This window comes from Myripristis murdjan, chromosome 9 (assembly GCF_902150065.1).
Source record: "Myripristis murdjan chromosome 9, fMyrMur1.1, whole genome shotgun sequence".
Taxonomy (NCBI): domain Eukaryota; kingdom Metazoa; phylum Chordata; class Actinopteri; order Holocentriformes; family Holocentridae; genus Myripristis; species Myripristis murdjan.
The window spans coordinates 24920328-24937159 of NC_043988.1; the positions used below are offsets into that span (position 1 = coordinate 24920328).

Here is a 16832-nt window from a genome sequence, read left to right on the forward strand (position 1 = left end):
TGCATATATCTGCTTGGAGGGCGCAGCGGCTATAGACTCACCCTGTCTGACAAAGGTCTGGCTGGTGTCCAGCAGAATGTCACAGCCCTCCACAATCATCCTTTCTATGGCCAGGTTCTTACGGATGTTCTCTGTGTCACTCACCTCGTCATGCATCACTCTGGCCAAACACACACACACACAGGCACTGATTAGAAATATAAGATTCACACTATCTGAAAAATATATCAGATATTGGAATATATCAGGATGGCTGACAGGATGGCTCTGACAGCCAGACAAATACCTGGACAGTTCCTCTAGTTTGGATTTGGCAAATTCAAGGCTCTTGCGCTCCACATGCTCATGAGGAGTGTGTGCCAATAACTCATGCAGGGTGATGATGTAGCGGGGAATCTGATAGTAGACAGGAAATAGTAGGCAAACATGAATGAAAACATAAGTATTATTAAAATATGTGAACAATTTTTAAAAAAGCAATATTTCAGAGAGTTGACTTGGGCTGCTTGCTCTACCTGGAACATGGGGTATGTGAGAAAGGTCTCCAGCATTCTTCCCTCACAGGCCGCATTGGATTCATACTGTTTAAGCAGCTTGTCAAAGTCTCTATTCTGCTTACAGTTGGCCAAAACCTGCAGGCTGTACTGATGGTTTCGCACAAACTCCTGGTAGATGTTCAGCATGGGCAGGAGGATGTCGAAGAGGTCAGCTGGATACAAAAACACAAAGGCATACATATAGTTTTTAGTTATGATTTATGTAAAATCAAGATATACAGGTAGGACTGCTTATTATTCTTATTACAATGGCCCAATGCCAGCTCGATGTCCATGACATGCCAATCATTTGTATTACTCACAGCCCTACAGCCTGGATAAGACTAAGAACTTCATAAGAACTTTATTAAGAGGTTATTGGTTTTTATTACTGGGTTACTGGGGCTATGTTAGGTTCTTTAAGATCATGGGTCTGATTGTCAGAGGTGAATATATTTTGGCTTATCTGCACATGCATAACAGCTTGGATAAAATAAAGGGAAAACACAAAACCCACCACAGTGCATAGTGTATTTTAAGACAGAAGGCATTTTAGTCATCCCAAAAATGGCTGGGAAAATTGTTAGAGAGGTGATAGAAGGGGAGAAATAAAAATAGGGGGATTTCAGTGTCATTTAAAATTGATGAAAGTTTTTCAGATGTGAGCCTGTGAAACAGAGCAGATCACATACAACATTAACAATTCTGAGTGAATGCATCCCAGTTTCTTTCTTGGTTGGCAGCAATACTGGCCAATATGGCAATGCGTCATTCCACAAGTCACCACTGGACCGTAAATGGTTTAAAAGCATGATAATGGAGTTAGCACTATGCCAGAGCCTTGTCAATAAACAGAGATGATCACATTTGAGCATTTTAAATATTATATGTTGAAACAGCGTCTAAAGCATTTTCCTGATCCATCGCACAGATGCAGATCCCTGCTTTATCAGGATTTTCAACAGCGATGCTCTCAAAAAGATGAATGAACAATGGCATAAATATTACACAACACCACCAAAGAGTTCAAATTTTGATGGGAATATTAATGCTTGTACTCACTTGATCATACCATGTTATATAATGCAGTATGTCAGAGGTAGGACAATATTACTCATTCACATAAAAGAGAGTAAAATATCAGATAATGCTGAAAATACTGTAGACCAAGGTAGTAGTATAACAAATATTGATCAAGAAGCTACAATGACTACTAGTCTAGGAGGGACTCAGATAAGGGTGATGTGTTTAATCAGCCGATGCTCTCTTTTTGAATTTGTCACATGCAATTTGTAGCAATTTATTTCAACCATCTGTCTCCTGGGTGATGCTTATCTGTCGAGGGGGCTTCTGTTTTAGGAGGAGAAATTATGGGATGCCTTTCTGTCTAAGAGGTCATTGTCTGTCAAGACAGAGTGTGCACATGTTGGTGGAAGAGATAGGGAAATGAGTGTGTATTTGTGCGTGTGTGTGTGCCTGTGTGTCTGTGTTACGGGGCAGAGAGACGTCACAGCTGATGTTTGAATGAGACATATGTGCATTATCAACCTGGCACTGATGTCATTGTGAAGCTGCAGACTGTATCACATGAAGTGCTTTTGCCTGAGTACTGTGTGCTGTTAAACAGCTGCTTACCAAGCACCAGCGTTGGCCAGTTGGCAATCCGGGCCTTCAGGCCTTGGTGGAAAATCTCATGTAGGAACATAATGGTTTCACTGAGGATACAGAGTAAAAACAATGTGAAAAAAAACAACCCACAAAAGATTTTTTTGGTCTCTGAAATCCTAAATGTCGCCGTCTCTGATAATCCCTATTGCTCTATTCACAGTTCAATGTTTCAGTCAAAAGAATGGAGAGAATATGATGATTAACCTCTTCAATTCTGCCATTCCCATCAGTGGGTTTGTCAGTACAAATGCACACGGCTTTGTTCAAACCAGTATGACTTTCTACAATTCTAGTGGAGATCACACAGTTTCCAAAAATACAAAATATGCCCTGCCAATTTACAGGGAAATGTGTATAAAATGATGCAGAAGACATCTAGGTATTTTCTAATGCTGCACCCATGAAACAATGGTATCTTGGGTTTGAATTTTCCACTCAATATTTTACCCAATTTCCCCTTGGGGATCAAAAACCTATTTCTGATTCTGATTCTTATGGGTGTGATGTGGCTTCAGTGAAGTGTTGCAACCAGCAGAAACAGAATATGTATGAACCATTGCTGCACCCTAGAGAGAGAGAAAAAAGCTTTTTTCTAACTTTGAAGCAACTTAAGGGGAATTTTAGGTGGGAATCGTAGTTTTAATCACAAACTACACACACTCACACACCTGTTGAGGAAAATGCTGCTGACATCGTCATGACTGATGGGGGGTTTCTTGGAGCTGGCAGCCATCCTCAGAGGTCTGAGGAAACAGTTGACCAGGATGTACAGCTGGTGGACATACCTGCCATTGGAAAACACATGGACAAACACAATTATGACACTCAGATGGATCACAAGGAGCATTATAAAGATGTTAAACGGGAATCAGTGGCTATAGACTCTCTATAGCCTTTCAGCTTTAACCCATTTAAAATGTGGGAGGTTGTAGGAGCAGCTGCAAAATTAATCAAATTATGTTGAGTGAAACTAGTACAACTCTAAGAAATATATAATGACATTCATCTACTTTTCATCTATTTTTAATCCCAGAAAACTGGTGACTTGGCCCAAAAATAAGAATGCATATTGCATGCATATTTTATAATACATTTACACATTACATTATTACAGTTTCAAAAATCAATCCTTTTGACAGACCATTTCAGACCTCAGTCAGCACAACACAACTGGGCTTGATTTGGCCTTAATTGGCTCCCTTTACTAAACAATTACTGAAATCCTACCAGTCAATCAGGTTTATAGCATCTGAACAGGGAGACCCCCCTGCAAAGCCTCTAATTAGCAGGTTGGTTTATTTGAATTAGAGGAGTTGGTTTTGCCTGCCAGTTAGGGTGCAGTAATGTGACTGTGAGGACTTGAACTGTATACACTGAATACCCTTTAGATTTAATTAGAGCTTAACTTAAAGAACATTATTCTTCTCCAGAGCCATAGTTTATTTGAAAACAAAACTATGAAAGCAGAAGAATGCGGGACAATTGATGCAGTAGATGAAATGCATCACACACTATATTGTTTTTTTCTACAGTGTGAACTATTAGAGCATGCACATACTCTGTCTCTGCCTCCACCATGTTGAAGACGATCTGATTCCTCTTCCTCATGCTCTCAGCGTGAGGAGAGCAGATGTAGTCCTGAACAATGATCTTCCACTTCCTTCGACACAGCCAGCCCCGCATGAAACTCTGCACCTGAAGACACACACACACAAGGTGGTGCAGATGAGGTCACATGAAGCAAATACACACACACGCACAAGTACACCCACAGATATCAAATTAGCAGCAACAATTAATGCACTTACTTTTTTTATCTTTTTGATATCTGGGTCTTCGTCTTCTTGGTTCACATGGTAAGGGCGCATTCGTTCCTTAGTTTTGTTCAGAGCTACAATCTTTTTTGAGAAAAACAAAACCAGGCCCAGTGAGTATGATGCCCTAATAATAAAGGTGATAACAATGTATGGGATGCTGTGGATATTTTGGACAAAAGCAATATATTAGAAAACTACAGCGTTAATCATTAGCAGGTTTAATAAGTAAGAATGTATTCCTCAAAGGACTGAAAATCATCTGTCTAAATGTGGGACGCTGTCATGCATTGTGTCCACAGTGCAGTGTGCATGTGTTCGTGCCAGATTGTCATCAGACTTCCTCTTCACTGATGATCTCATGCCTTCATTCACAAACAGAGAGAGACAGAGACATACAGGGGAGGGGGGCGGCACTGTTATCAGTTTGTGACAAAGTAAGCAAATTAAGGCTTATGGGCTTGGGCTGGACTGGGCAGGGATGGGCTAATGCATGCCTAAGATTCATTAAAGCAGTATAACCCATTGTGGCTGAATATGCTCTTTTTATAACAAAACGATCTGTGGAAACCATAACATTGGCACACTACATCCCAAAGTCTTTTGAAGACCTGATCCTTCCAATAGTATCAAATTTTATGTCATTTTTTGCAGCTGCAGATTGCTATCATCAGACAGTGGAGTCACTTTAGCCTTTTGACATGTGACATTTCCTTGCTGTAGGCAAGAAAAGCCAACCTCCAACCTCAAACTTAATGTTATTTCACAGCTTTGAGAACTGAAGCTTATATGAGATATGAAACACCATAATGGGTTGAGGCCAGGCAATCTTATAATGTTATTAAACTGTGGAATGTCTATTTTATCACAATAAAAACCTAAAAACTGTTATGTGTTTCACTCTCATCTCTATTTTCCACCCTCGGGCATCTTAGAACAGCGGCTTACTATAGACAGAGGACAGTCTAAAAGATGAAACCAAACCCCCATTTATCCACACAGTTACATCTTCATTTCCTTATTCACTGGCTCATGCAAATGCAAGCAAAAAGGAGCCAGGCTGATGATTGCCAGTGACAGTTACAGTGGCTAGCTGGTTTAATTATTCATTATCAGAGAGGAGCACACACACACAAACAGACACACACACACTCCCAAACACATGCAAACAAACAAACAAGCCTATGTTTTAATGAGATGAATCATTTTCACACTGGTACTCCAAGTTTAATCCTTTATTCATGAGGAACCCCATTACACAGGCAGATGTTTCCTAATGTAAAATGCCTATCGTTAGTCTTTCCATTATCAACAGAGCAAACCATATCCTGGCAATGACGTATAACCACTGGCATAGCTGGGAATATATGTGGCACACTTGTTGCTATAAGTAGGACTGGCTCTCAACTAAAAGCAGTATTAACTGCTTTGTACAGTGTTATCTTCTCCCCAAAAACCTAAATAGCTTATACAAGAAAAATATTTATACAAGCAAATTATTGACACGGGTGGCCAGGGACAAAATTGGAAATTACAGTGGAGGTGTGATTTAAGGAGATGTTACCAGCTGGCTCACTGAGCAAGAAGCTTCCCCTGGAGCCAGCTGCTGCACAGACCAGAATTCAATTTCTATCAAGCACCTGAGCATTAAGGATGAATCTGTCATGGCTTCTGGCAATCTAAGTAGAAGGAGAAAATCTCTAGGACATGACAGAGCATGTACATTAGAAAATTATCCCCCCTATTCTCCCCCACCGGCATCGTTTCCCAGTATAATAGAGACTCTCAATGATCTGGCAAATTACAACACATCTATGATTAGCAGGGAAAATTTGGCCCAAAAAATCAAGCTGTGAGCAATGAAAACCCTCCTGCAATGCCAGGACTAACTCCTCCTGGAGTCACTTTGATATAACTGTGAGGATGAGCCACAATTATCTGCGCGCACACACACACACACACGCGCATGCACGCGCACATACATGTTGAGAGATGTACTAACACACAGACACATTGTATCTAATTTCCGTCTGTACACACTTAATCTGCCCAGTCTGACAGTGATCACAAGATCAGTGGTAAGCTCACTTATTGTTTACTTCAAAAAAGATTAGGGCCGTTGATCTAATTACCATAAACCAATCAGTATTAAAGAGAGTTTTGTAATTAGTTCTGATTACCAATGTTGTAGAGGTCAGAGGTGTCTGTGCTTGTTGTTTTGTTTTGTTTTTTTATGTGATTCTGTGTGTGTGTGTGTGTGTGTGTGTGTGTGTGTGTTTGATTTATCATGCTGTGTCGGCTGAACAGAAACGTGCTGCGTTCGATAAGCGTAATGGCTTAGCAGCTGTTTCTAAGGGAGGGATGGCTGTCTTTATTGAACAGTGGGCTTCTCCTCCTACACCTTGCCAGTGGTGATTGACAGATTATGCCCATTCACATCCTATTCACATCTCATCCTCGGCTGCCATAAACACAGCTGTGAGCAGGCACACACACACAAACATATACACACATAAACTCAGGTAAGTCTACATCGATATATACAGCATGTGTTTCTCTGTGAATCACTCTCTGAATTACCCATGGCATGAGACTGATCATGGAGCTTTATGTGTGTGCGTGTGTGTGTGTGTGTGTGTGTGTGTGTGTGTGTGTGTGTGCGCGCGCGCGTGTGTGTGTGCGTGTGTGCACGTGAAAGTGTACTTATTACAGTCTCAGATTGTCAAGGCAGAAATATCATATGTACGTGTGTATGTCACTGCCAAAGAGATGAGGGCAAGCTGTGTGGGGAAAAAATCAAAAAGGAGAACAGAAAAGCTGAAAGAAGGGAGCAGAGTCACAGAAAGGTAGTGAAAAGTGATACTGATCAGAGGAGGCTAGGAGAGAAAAGAAAGAGGATGAAGAAGGGCGACTAAATGGGTGTGGAGGTGCTGCATGTAGCTTTTAATATCAAGAAATTATTACCACATGAATAGTGAGACATCAGTATAATTACCGTAAACAAGACCATGAACAGGAAGAGTTGCAGCCTAATTTGTTGTCTAAACTGACACACATTTTATATTGTGTGTTATCTGGTTGGATTTAGCTGGAAATACCCTGCATTAGGTTACAACACAAAAAAATTTTGCTTTTATGACACAAAACAGGAAGAGGGGCACTGTTAGACTACTATTCCTGCACAAGGTTTTTTTTTTTTTTTTCAGTTTTCACAGCTTCTGGCAATGGCTGCTGGTGGAACAAATGAAAGGACAATGGAAATATTGGAGGTAGGGGTTAAAATATCATCTTTGCAAACAATAACTAATAGGGCTTATGGGAAATTATTTGAATTTAGACAAACACTAGTGCTACCAATACTAGGTCCATGAAACCAGTCACCTCATCTTTATGGTAATTATAGCAGGGCATAACAATTTCACAATGATATAGTGATTTTAAAGTTTAAAGACCCCATGAAATGGCATCTTACTTCCTTGATTCCAGTAACGCAATAGTGGCGCAGAACTTAAGAAGATGGATGTTTCAACCAAGTGTCAACCAGAATGGCATCAGCCAGCAGGAGAAACACAGTTTAATTTGAAGCGGTTTAATTGGTTGAGATTTTTTTATTTACGCCTACTGCTGCAGCATGAGGTCACCATTAAAAATGTAGAAAGTAACAGGCATTCATTTTGGGTGTACTTACAGATGCTACACACAGAATAATATAGAAGCCTTAAGATACACAGAATCTTCAAGATAATGGAACAATACATGTATAATGTGTGTGCTGTACCTCTGCTTTGAGCCTCTCGATTTCTGTGTCCTGATCTTCCAGCTGAGTGCGAAGTTGATTGGCAGCCACCTTCTCTGTCTCCACTATCTGAACCAGGTGGATGTATTTCTGCATCAGCACCTCGCGCTCAATGATGATGTCAGAGTAACTGGCAGAAAGGGAGCAGAGAAAAAACTGTACAATGCATATCTAAATCACAGTTCTACACTTGAAGAACTAGATCATATCACAATAAATCTATGTGAACACTGCAAAACTGGATTTATATTGCTTGCTGCTCTCCCTCTTAGTACATTGTGGGAGGAACCAGCAATACAATAGAGATACATAAAACTATTCTAAAAGTTAAAAACACCAAACACTTATAGGGTCCAAGAACAATAAATTATTTTTAGGTGGTGTGAATTTACATGAGACGAGTGTCAAAACTCCTGTTCTGACAAAGCAACAATACACAGCAAGGTATCACTCATGGACTCACAACAAACTCCCCCAGCATAACAATGATATGCTGCTGCTTTTCCCACAATATTTGGTGTTTGTAAACATAACTTTGAATGAGCAAACTCCTCTCCTGCATAGTGAATTAATATTATGTTCACAAGTGATGCAATGCTCACAAGCAGGACATGGTCATTCCAGGATTCAAACCCAGGAACTTTGTGTCTGTACTTTGAGACAAGGCTCCTCCCACACCTTCTCTCAATTTGAGGCAATTAAATGACATGGGAAAAACAGAGGCATGTTGTCAGTTTAAAATTGAAAAAAAAAAAATATATATATATATATACAATAATTAAATTACTGATGATAAATGTTGGATTAATTACCTTGAAATGTAGAAAATGTTGTGTTTACAGTAAGATGTTCACTATCACTGTGGCCTCACCTTTTGACATTTTATTTTATTTTACAGGGATAGTGCAACATTTCTGAAAATATTCCAGTTAGCCAGAAAGGCAAATTTTCATCTGTAGTCCCCAGGCAGGCAATAGTTAAAAGCACAAACATTAAGCATAAAAGCTCTGCAAATACAATCAATGATGAAAGCACTGAAAATATGCAGACACAAACAGAGCCTGCACAACATAGAGACAAGAGAGTAGCTCTTATTACAAAAAATATCAACCAATAGCATGACAACACAATTCTAGGCCTGGTGTAGTGTGGATATTATCTACAGAGTCTATGATATGCAGGTGCAGGTCTTACTGTAAGAATAATAATGACAAATAATACAAAAACAACAAACAATGTGAAAACACCTCACTGTTCTAGTGTTCACAAGTTTGATTTCTAATAAATCAGGCTCTCAGTGTTGTGGAGAAGGAATGGTAGTTGGCACAGTTTCCTGACTGCTGCAGTACGTTTTTCCAATCCTGAGAGGCTCTGACAGAAAAAGCAGATTGGCTAAAACTACGTCGTCTTCAAGAGATAAGACAGTCTCCTCTGTTTTTAACATGATGTAAGTATGGGGTGGTGGAGGAACCATATTGTGTAATACCTCATGATTTCCCATCTTATTAAGTTGTGCTTTTTAAAATTTTGTAGTGATGGTATCCTTTAACTTGGACACGATCTGTAGTTTTTTTTTTGTTTGTTTTTTTGTTTTTTTTTTCACGAGACTATGATGTCTGGATCTGATATTGAGGTTGGTCTCTTTGTGAAGAGCATATTGACTATTGTAACACTAAGCTGAAGGCAGGACTGAAAACCTTTAATTTCAACTTTCAACTTTATTGTCTCTTGTTAGGGAAACTCCGTTGCAGCAATGCAACATAATTAAAGACAATAGACAAACAACAAATAGGCACAGTCACAAAAAATCGTGTGGAAAGTACAAAATATAATGAGACATAGACACAACTGGGAATAAATAGGATAAAAATAAATAAATAACCTGAAGTACCAACCTGGTAACCTGTACAATAATAGCAAACAGTTTTGATGCGGCTTCATCTTTGTTTTTGCCATGTACATAGACAAGTGTATCATCAGCGTACATCTGGAGATTAACATCAGAGCAGACTGATGATGAATCATCTATGTACAAGCTAAACAAGAGAGGGCCCAGAGCTGACCCTTGTGGGACACCAGTAGCAGTTTTGATAACAGCTGATGGTGGTATACCTTTACACATTGGTTTCTTTCTGCCAGGTGTGATTTCATAACGCTGAGAGCAATAGGGGGAGAAGTTAAATCTGGAAAGCTTAGGTATGAGGACTTTATGGTTAACGGTGTCAAAGGCTTTCCATAGATCCAGAAATACAGCCGCAAACTATTCCACCCTTACTGATGAGTTAATGTTTTCTACAAAGTAACAGTTGGCCGTCTCTGTGGAGTTTGCTCTAAAGTAGGGATGGGCGATACCACACTTTTAGGTTTCGATACGATACCAATACTTTTTCTTGCATTTTCATCGATACCGATACTGATAAAGACACAGATAATTTCTTATTGGCAATTTTTTTCATTCAAAATATTATTACATTTAAGACAAATTACATGACAAATACAGACCATTTATACCATATTTATTATGGTCAATACATAATAAAACTAAAATTAAAATAAATAACATAAATATGAATGAAATAAATTAAATATGAACAAAAAATTGCACATTTTCACTGTTATTGTTGTTTTCTTGCACTTTTCTTGTAAAAAAAAAAAAGAAAAGAAAAAAAGACTGATCTGCCATTATTTTCTGTGTGTTCCTCCTCCAGCTCCTGCATTCAAGCCACTCTTGCTGGCTGTGCTGTCGGGCCGTGACGTGACACAGGCCAGCTCAATATGCCGCCAGGCACAGGGGTGTCTCGGCACATAGTAAGTGAAGGAAGCTATCTAAAACAGCTGAAAGGTATGCATGCACCCCCAATTCTTATTTGTTAGTATCGATATTTGTTTAAGGAAACTGATGCCAAATGAGTAGCATGTGAGTATCGATATATCGATACCACAGAATCGATACGCCCATCCCTACTCTAAAGCCAAACTGCACAGGGTGTAGGGAGAAGGGTCTGCTGTTAATATCGACAGATAACCATTTCTTTATGATCACCACATTTGAAGATGAGTGTCAGAAAAGAGCCTTAATAAGTGTTTTCTGTTTTTAGTTGTTCGTGTATGATTTTTATTTAGTGGCCTTTTATGTGGAACATTAAATATTACAATGACTGCATTTTTATCTCTCTCTTTTACCTTACTGAAAGAAAAAGGTTTTGTTTCTTTGACGTAAAATTGTTAGATATTTTGTGTGTGTCAGCTACTTGAAAAACCTTTTCCCATACTGATGTTCAAGAAACTCTAATAGCTACAAATAATTAGAATTTACATGTGGTGTTTGTACAACAATTTGCCTGTGTTATATTGATATAGGGATACGTGAGGGTATCATATCACCACAGCTAACACTAATGTTCTGATCTTATGTGCAAATTATGATGTAATGTTTTGTAGTTTAAATAACTAGACTCCAAAAGTCTCCATAGCCTCGATGGACACTTGTGGAAAGAGAAGGGGTACTGTCATTTGTTGCATTCTGCCTTGTAACCATCAGATGCCGCTAAATCCTACATGCTGTTCCTTTAATGTTGTACCCACAGGCAATATGCTTTACGTTTTACAGTAAAGGGCAGTCTACCTGGCCTGCTGGATGACCTCCACCCATTCATCACACTCACTCTCCTCGTCTGTGCGCAGCTCGAGAGGCTTCTGTCCGTCATGACCAAACACAATGAGGAAGTAGTGCTGAAGAGAGGAAAAGAGAGAGAGAGAAACAGTTAACACAACAGGACCTGAGTCTAAACACACCTACAACACTGCTTTTCACTTGAAATGTTTTCTTTTTTTTCTGAGCTTTTTGCCCCAGCTAATCAGACATATGGCATACACAAGCTGTATGTAAATATTGCTCTCTGTTAATGGTGAGGATGTTTGCCTTCCACGCTCTCTCCTTTCAGATTCATGAAGTTTCAGGTCCTTTCACAAAGCACACAGATCACAGAGAGAGAGAAAGGGAAGGGAAGTGGGAGGCTGGCCAGCTCGACACATATGAGACAGTTATTTGCTCACTGAAACAAAACATCAAGTCTTGTCTGTGCCTCCGTTCTCCACCAGCCTATTATCATCACCATCAATTAGCCCTCTCTCCACCTCTCTTCCCCCTCTCTCTCCTGTTTCCTCTCTGTCTCTCCTATTATTCTGATGAATTTCCCTGAGTATCTGCCTTTAACCTACTTCCCCACTCTCACAGTGTGCACATGCCAATGCATGCAAGCCTGCACAAACTCACACACACACACACACACACACACACACACACACACACACACAGATGTATGCGCGCACATTCACTCATACACATACACATACACCAGGCATTATGTGAAGCGATAGAGGCTTTTATTCAAATGGTCATGTCCCGGGGCAGTGGGTTACCAGAAGAGCTGCTATTCTTAGTCAGGGAAAACAGAGAAGACTGTGCCTCCACCTCCTCCTCCTCTCTCTTCATCCACCCACTTCTTTCCTCCTCCCTCTCTTTGCACTTCACCTATACTCCCACTCCGCCTCTTCTGCCCCGTTCAGCTAGCATCCTCACGTCTCTTGTTGTCAAACCCACTCCTCCTCCATCCCCTCATCCCTTCATGCTCTCCTGTCTTTCTCGCAATCCCAGAGAAGCAGTAAGGGTTCAGTGAACCAAACAGAGCCCAGAGGAGAGACGTTTGCCCTGCAGGAGGATGGCTGGGCTTCAGCCCGGCAGTGGGGATGGGCTGGGGACAGTCCAGACCATCACCAAGGTTATTGGAACACCCCCACCCCCCTTCCTCCATCTCCATCCTCACATCACAGCTTTTTATGTATCTGTCATTTCGATTCACTGGCTGGCTGCATTTTATTACATCAACAATAATCTGTGCTCTAACGCTCTTTGACAGGGAGAGAGAGAGAGAGAGAGAGAGAGAGAGAGAGACAGACAGACAGAGAAAGAGAACGAGAGAGGGAAAGAGATATATGTTACATAACATTTCTTAACAGAGTACATATTTCTAAATCGTGTCACCACCTAACAAGATAATATTTCCATGGCAACACAATATCTAGCACTCCTGCCATGTTTTGTACTCCTGTTTTCTGCTTTTCACTCTTGCTTCTGTTCATTTGATCTTCATAATTATCTGTCCAGCATTTTAAGACATGAGCTGGAACAGCTAATTAAGTTTTTTTTTTTTTTTTTTTTTTTTTTAAATGTGCTGATGTTGCTGATTTAGATAGATGATTGACAAGTTAACTACATTTTTAAGTGAATATTGTGTATTGACAAGGTTCATGGATTTTTATATTGTACATGTGCATTCCAGCACTTTTTTTTTTTTTTTTGCTACTGTGGATTTGTTCATACAACATATAGACATGTTTGAATAAAATGTACATTGCTTTCCTTAAAATCCAGTATCATTCATTCAATATCATTTCATTGCACATATTATATTGACATATTTGTATAACAACCTAATTTATACAGAATACATGTTAATATTACTGTACATATAAAATTATATGTTTTAATTTTTGGAGAATTTTTCATGTTCTATATTTTTCAAGTTCTGTTATATTAAAGACAAAGAGGTCAATACTTGTTGTTATACTTCTCATTTATACCTTCCAATTAATATGTGATGAAAACTGCCAGTTCATTTGCTATATTATTTGTTTATATTCTATTCCTATGTTCATACTCTACTTTTCTGTGCTGTATGCTGTTACTATTTGCTGCACAGACTCAAGTTCCCCAAGCAGATCATTTAAATTACATCCTATCTTACATGGTAAACTACTGTACATTTTGTATTAAATTGGGCTTTGCAGCATAAATAGCATTCCACTGCAACACTGTGCGTCCTCAGTAATTTTGGCAGTCATGTGTGGTGCTTGTGGGCTTGCTTGCTCAGTGTCTAGTTTTAGAGGATCCTGTGGAGGGTGTAAATGTAGTGAGAGCTTTACACATCTCCAGAGCGGTGCTCCAGCTCTCGCTTTCTTTCTCTAAGCTGTAAACAAGCAGTTCCTCTGCTCCTTGGTGCCATTCAGGACTAACATCTCACTCTCCCTTCAAATAAGGGGCTCAAATGTACCCTCCATCCCTCAGGGCCTTCACTCTACTGTAAGAGATTTCATTTAGAAAGTAAAGACACAGAGAAAAAGACAGAGTGGGAGGGAGAGACTCTTCACTCTTTTCCATCCATCACTCTCTGGCTGTGCCGCTACGGATTCATTTACCACTCACCTGAACAATTAACTTAAGGAAATGGACAATCAAATGGACACTGTCACACAAAAGAGCGTGGATCACCACCACCGAACAAGACACAGGCACAATAAAGTTTCATAATTTCATTGAAAATCTGCTGCTGTGAGAACAGAGACGGAATGAGAAGGGGGAAGTTATCTCAACCCAAAACAATTATTTTTGTCTTACTGTCCAACAAAGGTACACAAACACACACACACACACACACACACACACACACACACACACAAACACATACAACATGCACACTCACACCCTTAAAGGCTCATGTTGTCAAGGTGATGAAACGCTTTTTCTTTACTGAGGCTCAAAGAGCCGGAGACCGAATTGGAAATAAGGGTAATAGATTCATTAGACAAATGATGACAGAGGAATCCAAAAATATTCATCTGTTATAAATCTTTAAATACAGGGATGACTGAATCATTGCTGGGGTCCAATGATGATTAGGGACTGGAATAGCCACTAATGATGCAGGACTACCGTCTGGTTTAATATCAGCAGGAATCGGCAGCCAAAGCATCGTGTTCAGCGCTACAGATGGACCTTGTGTGTGTGTGTGTGTGTGTGTGTGTGTGTGTGTGTTTTCTCTTCGATTCTCACTCTCAGCCTTTCAGAGCCACTGGCATTTTGGAGCTTTGATCTTGTGTACATCAATGGCTAGATGGTGGCTCTGGAACTGCAATGGTTGGGGCCATCCATCCTAAATATGTGTGCACCCGTGGCTCTGTACGGCTGTTTGGATTAATTCTGTACTGTGTGTTGGTTTGGTTTGGTCTGGTTGTATGATCCAGAGCAGAAATATCCAGAGCTCATCTATACTTCAGGTCCACAGGTACTAATACCCTGTAGGAAGGGGGGGGGAAAAATCGTTAGCCAGGGGCTTTGACACAATGGCTCGGCTGGAAGCTGCTCTTATTATACAGTATGAGCCTCCACCTTTGCACTGCCTCAGGAAGTTCTGGAACTGCTCTGATCCCGATTCCTGCAGAGTGACAATTACCATTACTGAGAAATACAACAAAGAGTGCACCAGATGCCCCTCTCCCTCTCTCTCTCTCTCTCTCTCTCTCTCTGTGTGTGTGTGTGTGTGTGTGTGTGTGTGTGTTGGCTATGAAATAACTTGGGTGACATAATCGACAAACTGATGAGGGAAAAATTTGCGGCCAAACAGTGAAAAAACAACGAAAAAAAAAATACAATAATTAGTATCTGTTTGCTGAGTTCCTGTAAATTGGTGCACACAAACAAGTTCATGCATGTGTGTATGAGTTGTTTTTGTTTTTTTTCTTTTTGCGTGTGTGTCTCTGCACAGAAAATGAGATGCTACCAGTAAACCACATAGTGACTGTGTCAGATTATCACCAAAGAGCCCATCTCATCCCACCTGTTGTTGATAATCCTCATGGGGCAACACCGTGCCACAAACACATCAGCAAGATTACTAGACAAGAGATTACTATGTTCATAATATAAAATCAAATGCGTAGACTCAAAACGACCACACACAAGCAATGGCCAGGTTCCAGAGAAGAGGTAGTTGACTTTAATCACTTTGAAAAAGGTGGCAAAGAAAACAGCAAGAAAAAAAATCCCCAAATTTTCTGAGGTTGTTGCTGTTGTGCAAAAAAGCTATGATATCTTCCAGTCAAAACTTGATGTTGGCTTTTCCTATAGACTAAAATTTCATTGCTAACATCTGTACAGCCCATTCTATAATATCTGAGAAACAGCTCATTATCAGTGTCAAAGCAGAGCAATAAAAGTCACTCATGAAAAGAAGTGTTATATAGATAAATGGATGAGGAGCACTGGTTCACTTTTTCCACCAACTAGCCTGCTGGTTCCAGCGCACAATTTGCCTCTCTCCTCTTTATATTCCGCTCATTTCTCCACTTCGATCGTGTTCCCTCGGGGCCCATAATGTTGTTTTCTGCTGAACGCAGCTTCATAAAATGCTCCAAGGAAGACATGATCAAAGAAACAAACCACTGTTGTCATGTAAAAACCTTGTATATCCAGTAATTCAACTCTTTACCCTGTTTATTTTATTTTATTATGTTTCTAATGTTATTTGCCTTGCTTATAGATTACTGTAATAACTCTATTTTTAATAATTACATTTTTAATAGATTTAAAGGAGTCATGTGTTGTGAAACATACCTACCACATACAGAACCAGATCAGCAAAATATTTTTATGAGACTTTACGCAACACAGGCAAACAAAAATAAAAATACTACAAGCAAAAATCCATCAAATACACTCAGAATGGCTAAACTGAATAGAAGAGTCTTACAGTTCTTCCTTAATTCTTCTGATTTTTAAAACAACTTGCTCAAATATGTGTGATTCAAGCAGAGGACATGACAGACTAGTGCATGTACATGGCATCAACCCCTGCTGTCGCTAAGAAAACAGTCTAATTTTGATATACATTGTCTGACTCGAAATGAAGGCTTACATTTCTGTGTGTTAAGAATGTTTTGCAACTCTGTAAGACCCATTCAAAACATACTCTGCAATTCCAAAAATGCAAAGAGCAATTTCATTTGTCAGAAGAACTTTCTTTGTTTTTGTTTTATTTTGTTTTGTTTTTTTTTTTCTTCAACTTGCAGAAATTTGATCATTTTGGAGAGATACAAAGCGCTCATCTGACATCGGCAGTACTTTATGTAACAATTCAGTTCAGCTAATGGTGCACCAGCTAATGTGGCATTCAGTAAATC

At 39.7% G+C, this 16832-nt stretch overlaps 1 protein-coding gene across 3 annotated transcripts in view; it reads right to left on the reverse strand.

Annotated features, from left to right (window-relative positions):
- Window positions 1-16832, reverse strand: part of rasgrf2b (Ras protein-specific guanine nucleotide-releasing factor 2b) — a 46499-nt gene that overhangs the window by 24259 nt on the left and 5408 nt on the right. For 2 of the 3 annotated variants that reach the window (XM_030060035.1, XM_030060034.1), the window contains exons 2-10: window positions 11440-11546; window positions 7797-7944; window positions 4013-4102; window positions 3763-3899; window positions 2873-2989; window positions 2172-2251; window positions 516-709; window positions 287-396; window positions 42-160 (exon numbers count right to left, since the gene is read on the reverse strand). In XM_030060035.1, coding sequence (XP_029915895.1) covers window positions 42-160; window positions 287-396; window positions 516-709; window positions 2172-2251; window positions 2873-2989; window positions 3763-3899; window positions 4013-4102; window positions 7797-7944; window positions 11440-11546 — 1102 coding nt within the window. The remainder of the gene's footprint in view (window positions 1-41; window positions 161-286; window positions 397-515; window positions 710-2171; window positions 2252-2872; window positions 2990-3762; window positions 3900-4012; window positions 4103-7796; window positions 7945-11439; window positions 11547-16832) is intronic. The other variant, XM_030060036.1, reaches the window with a different exon arrangement.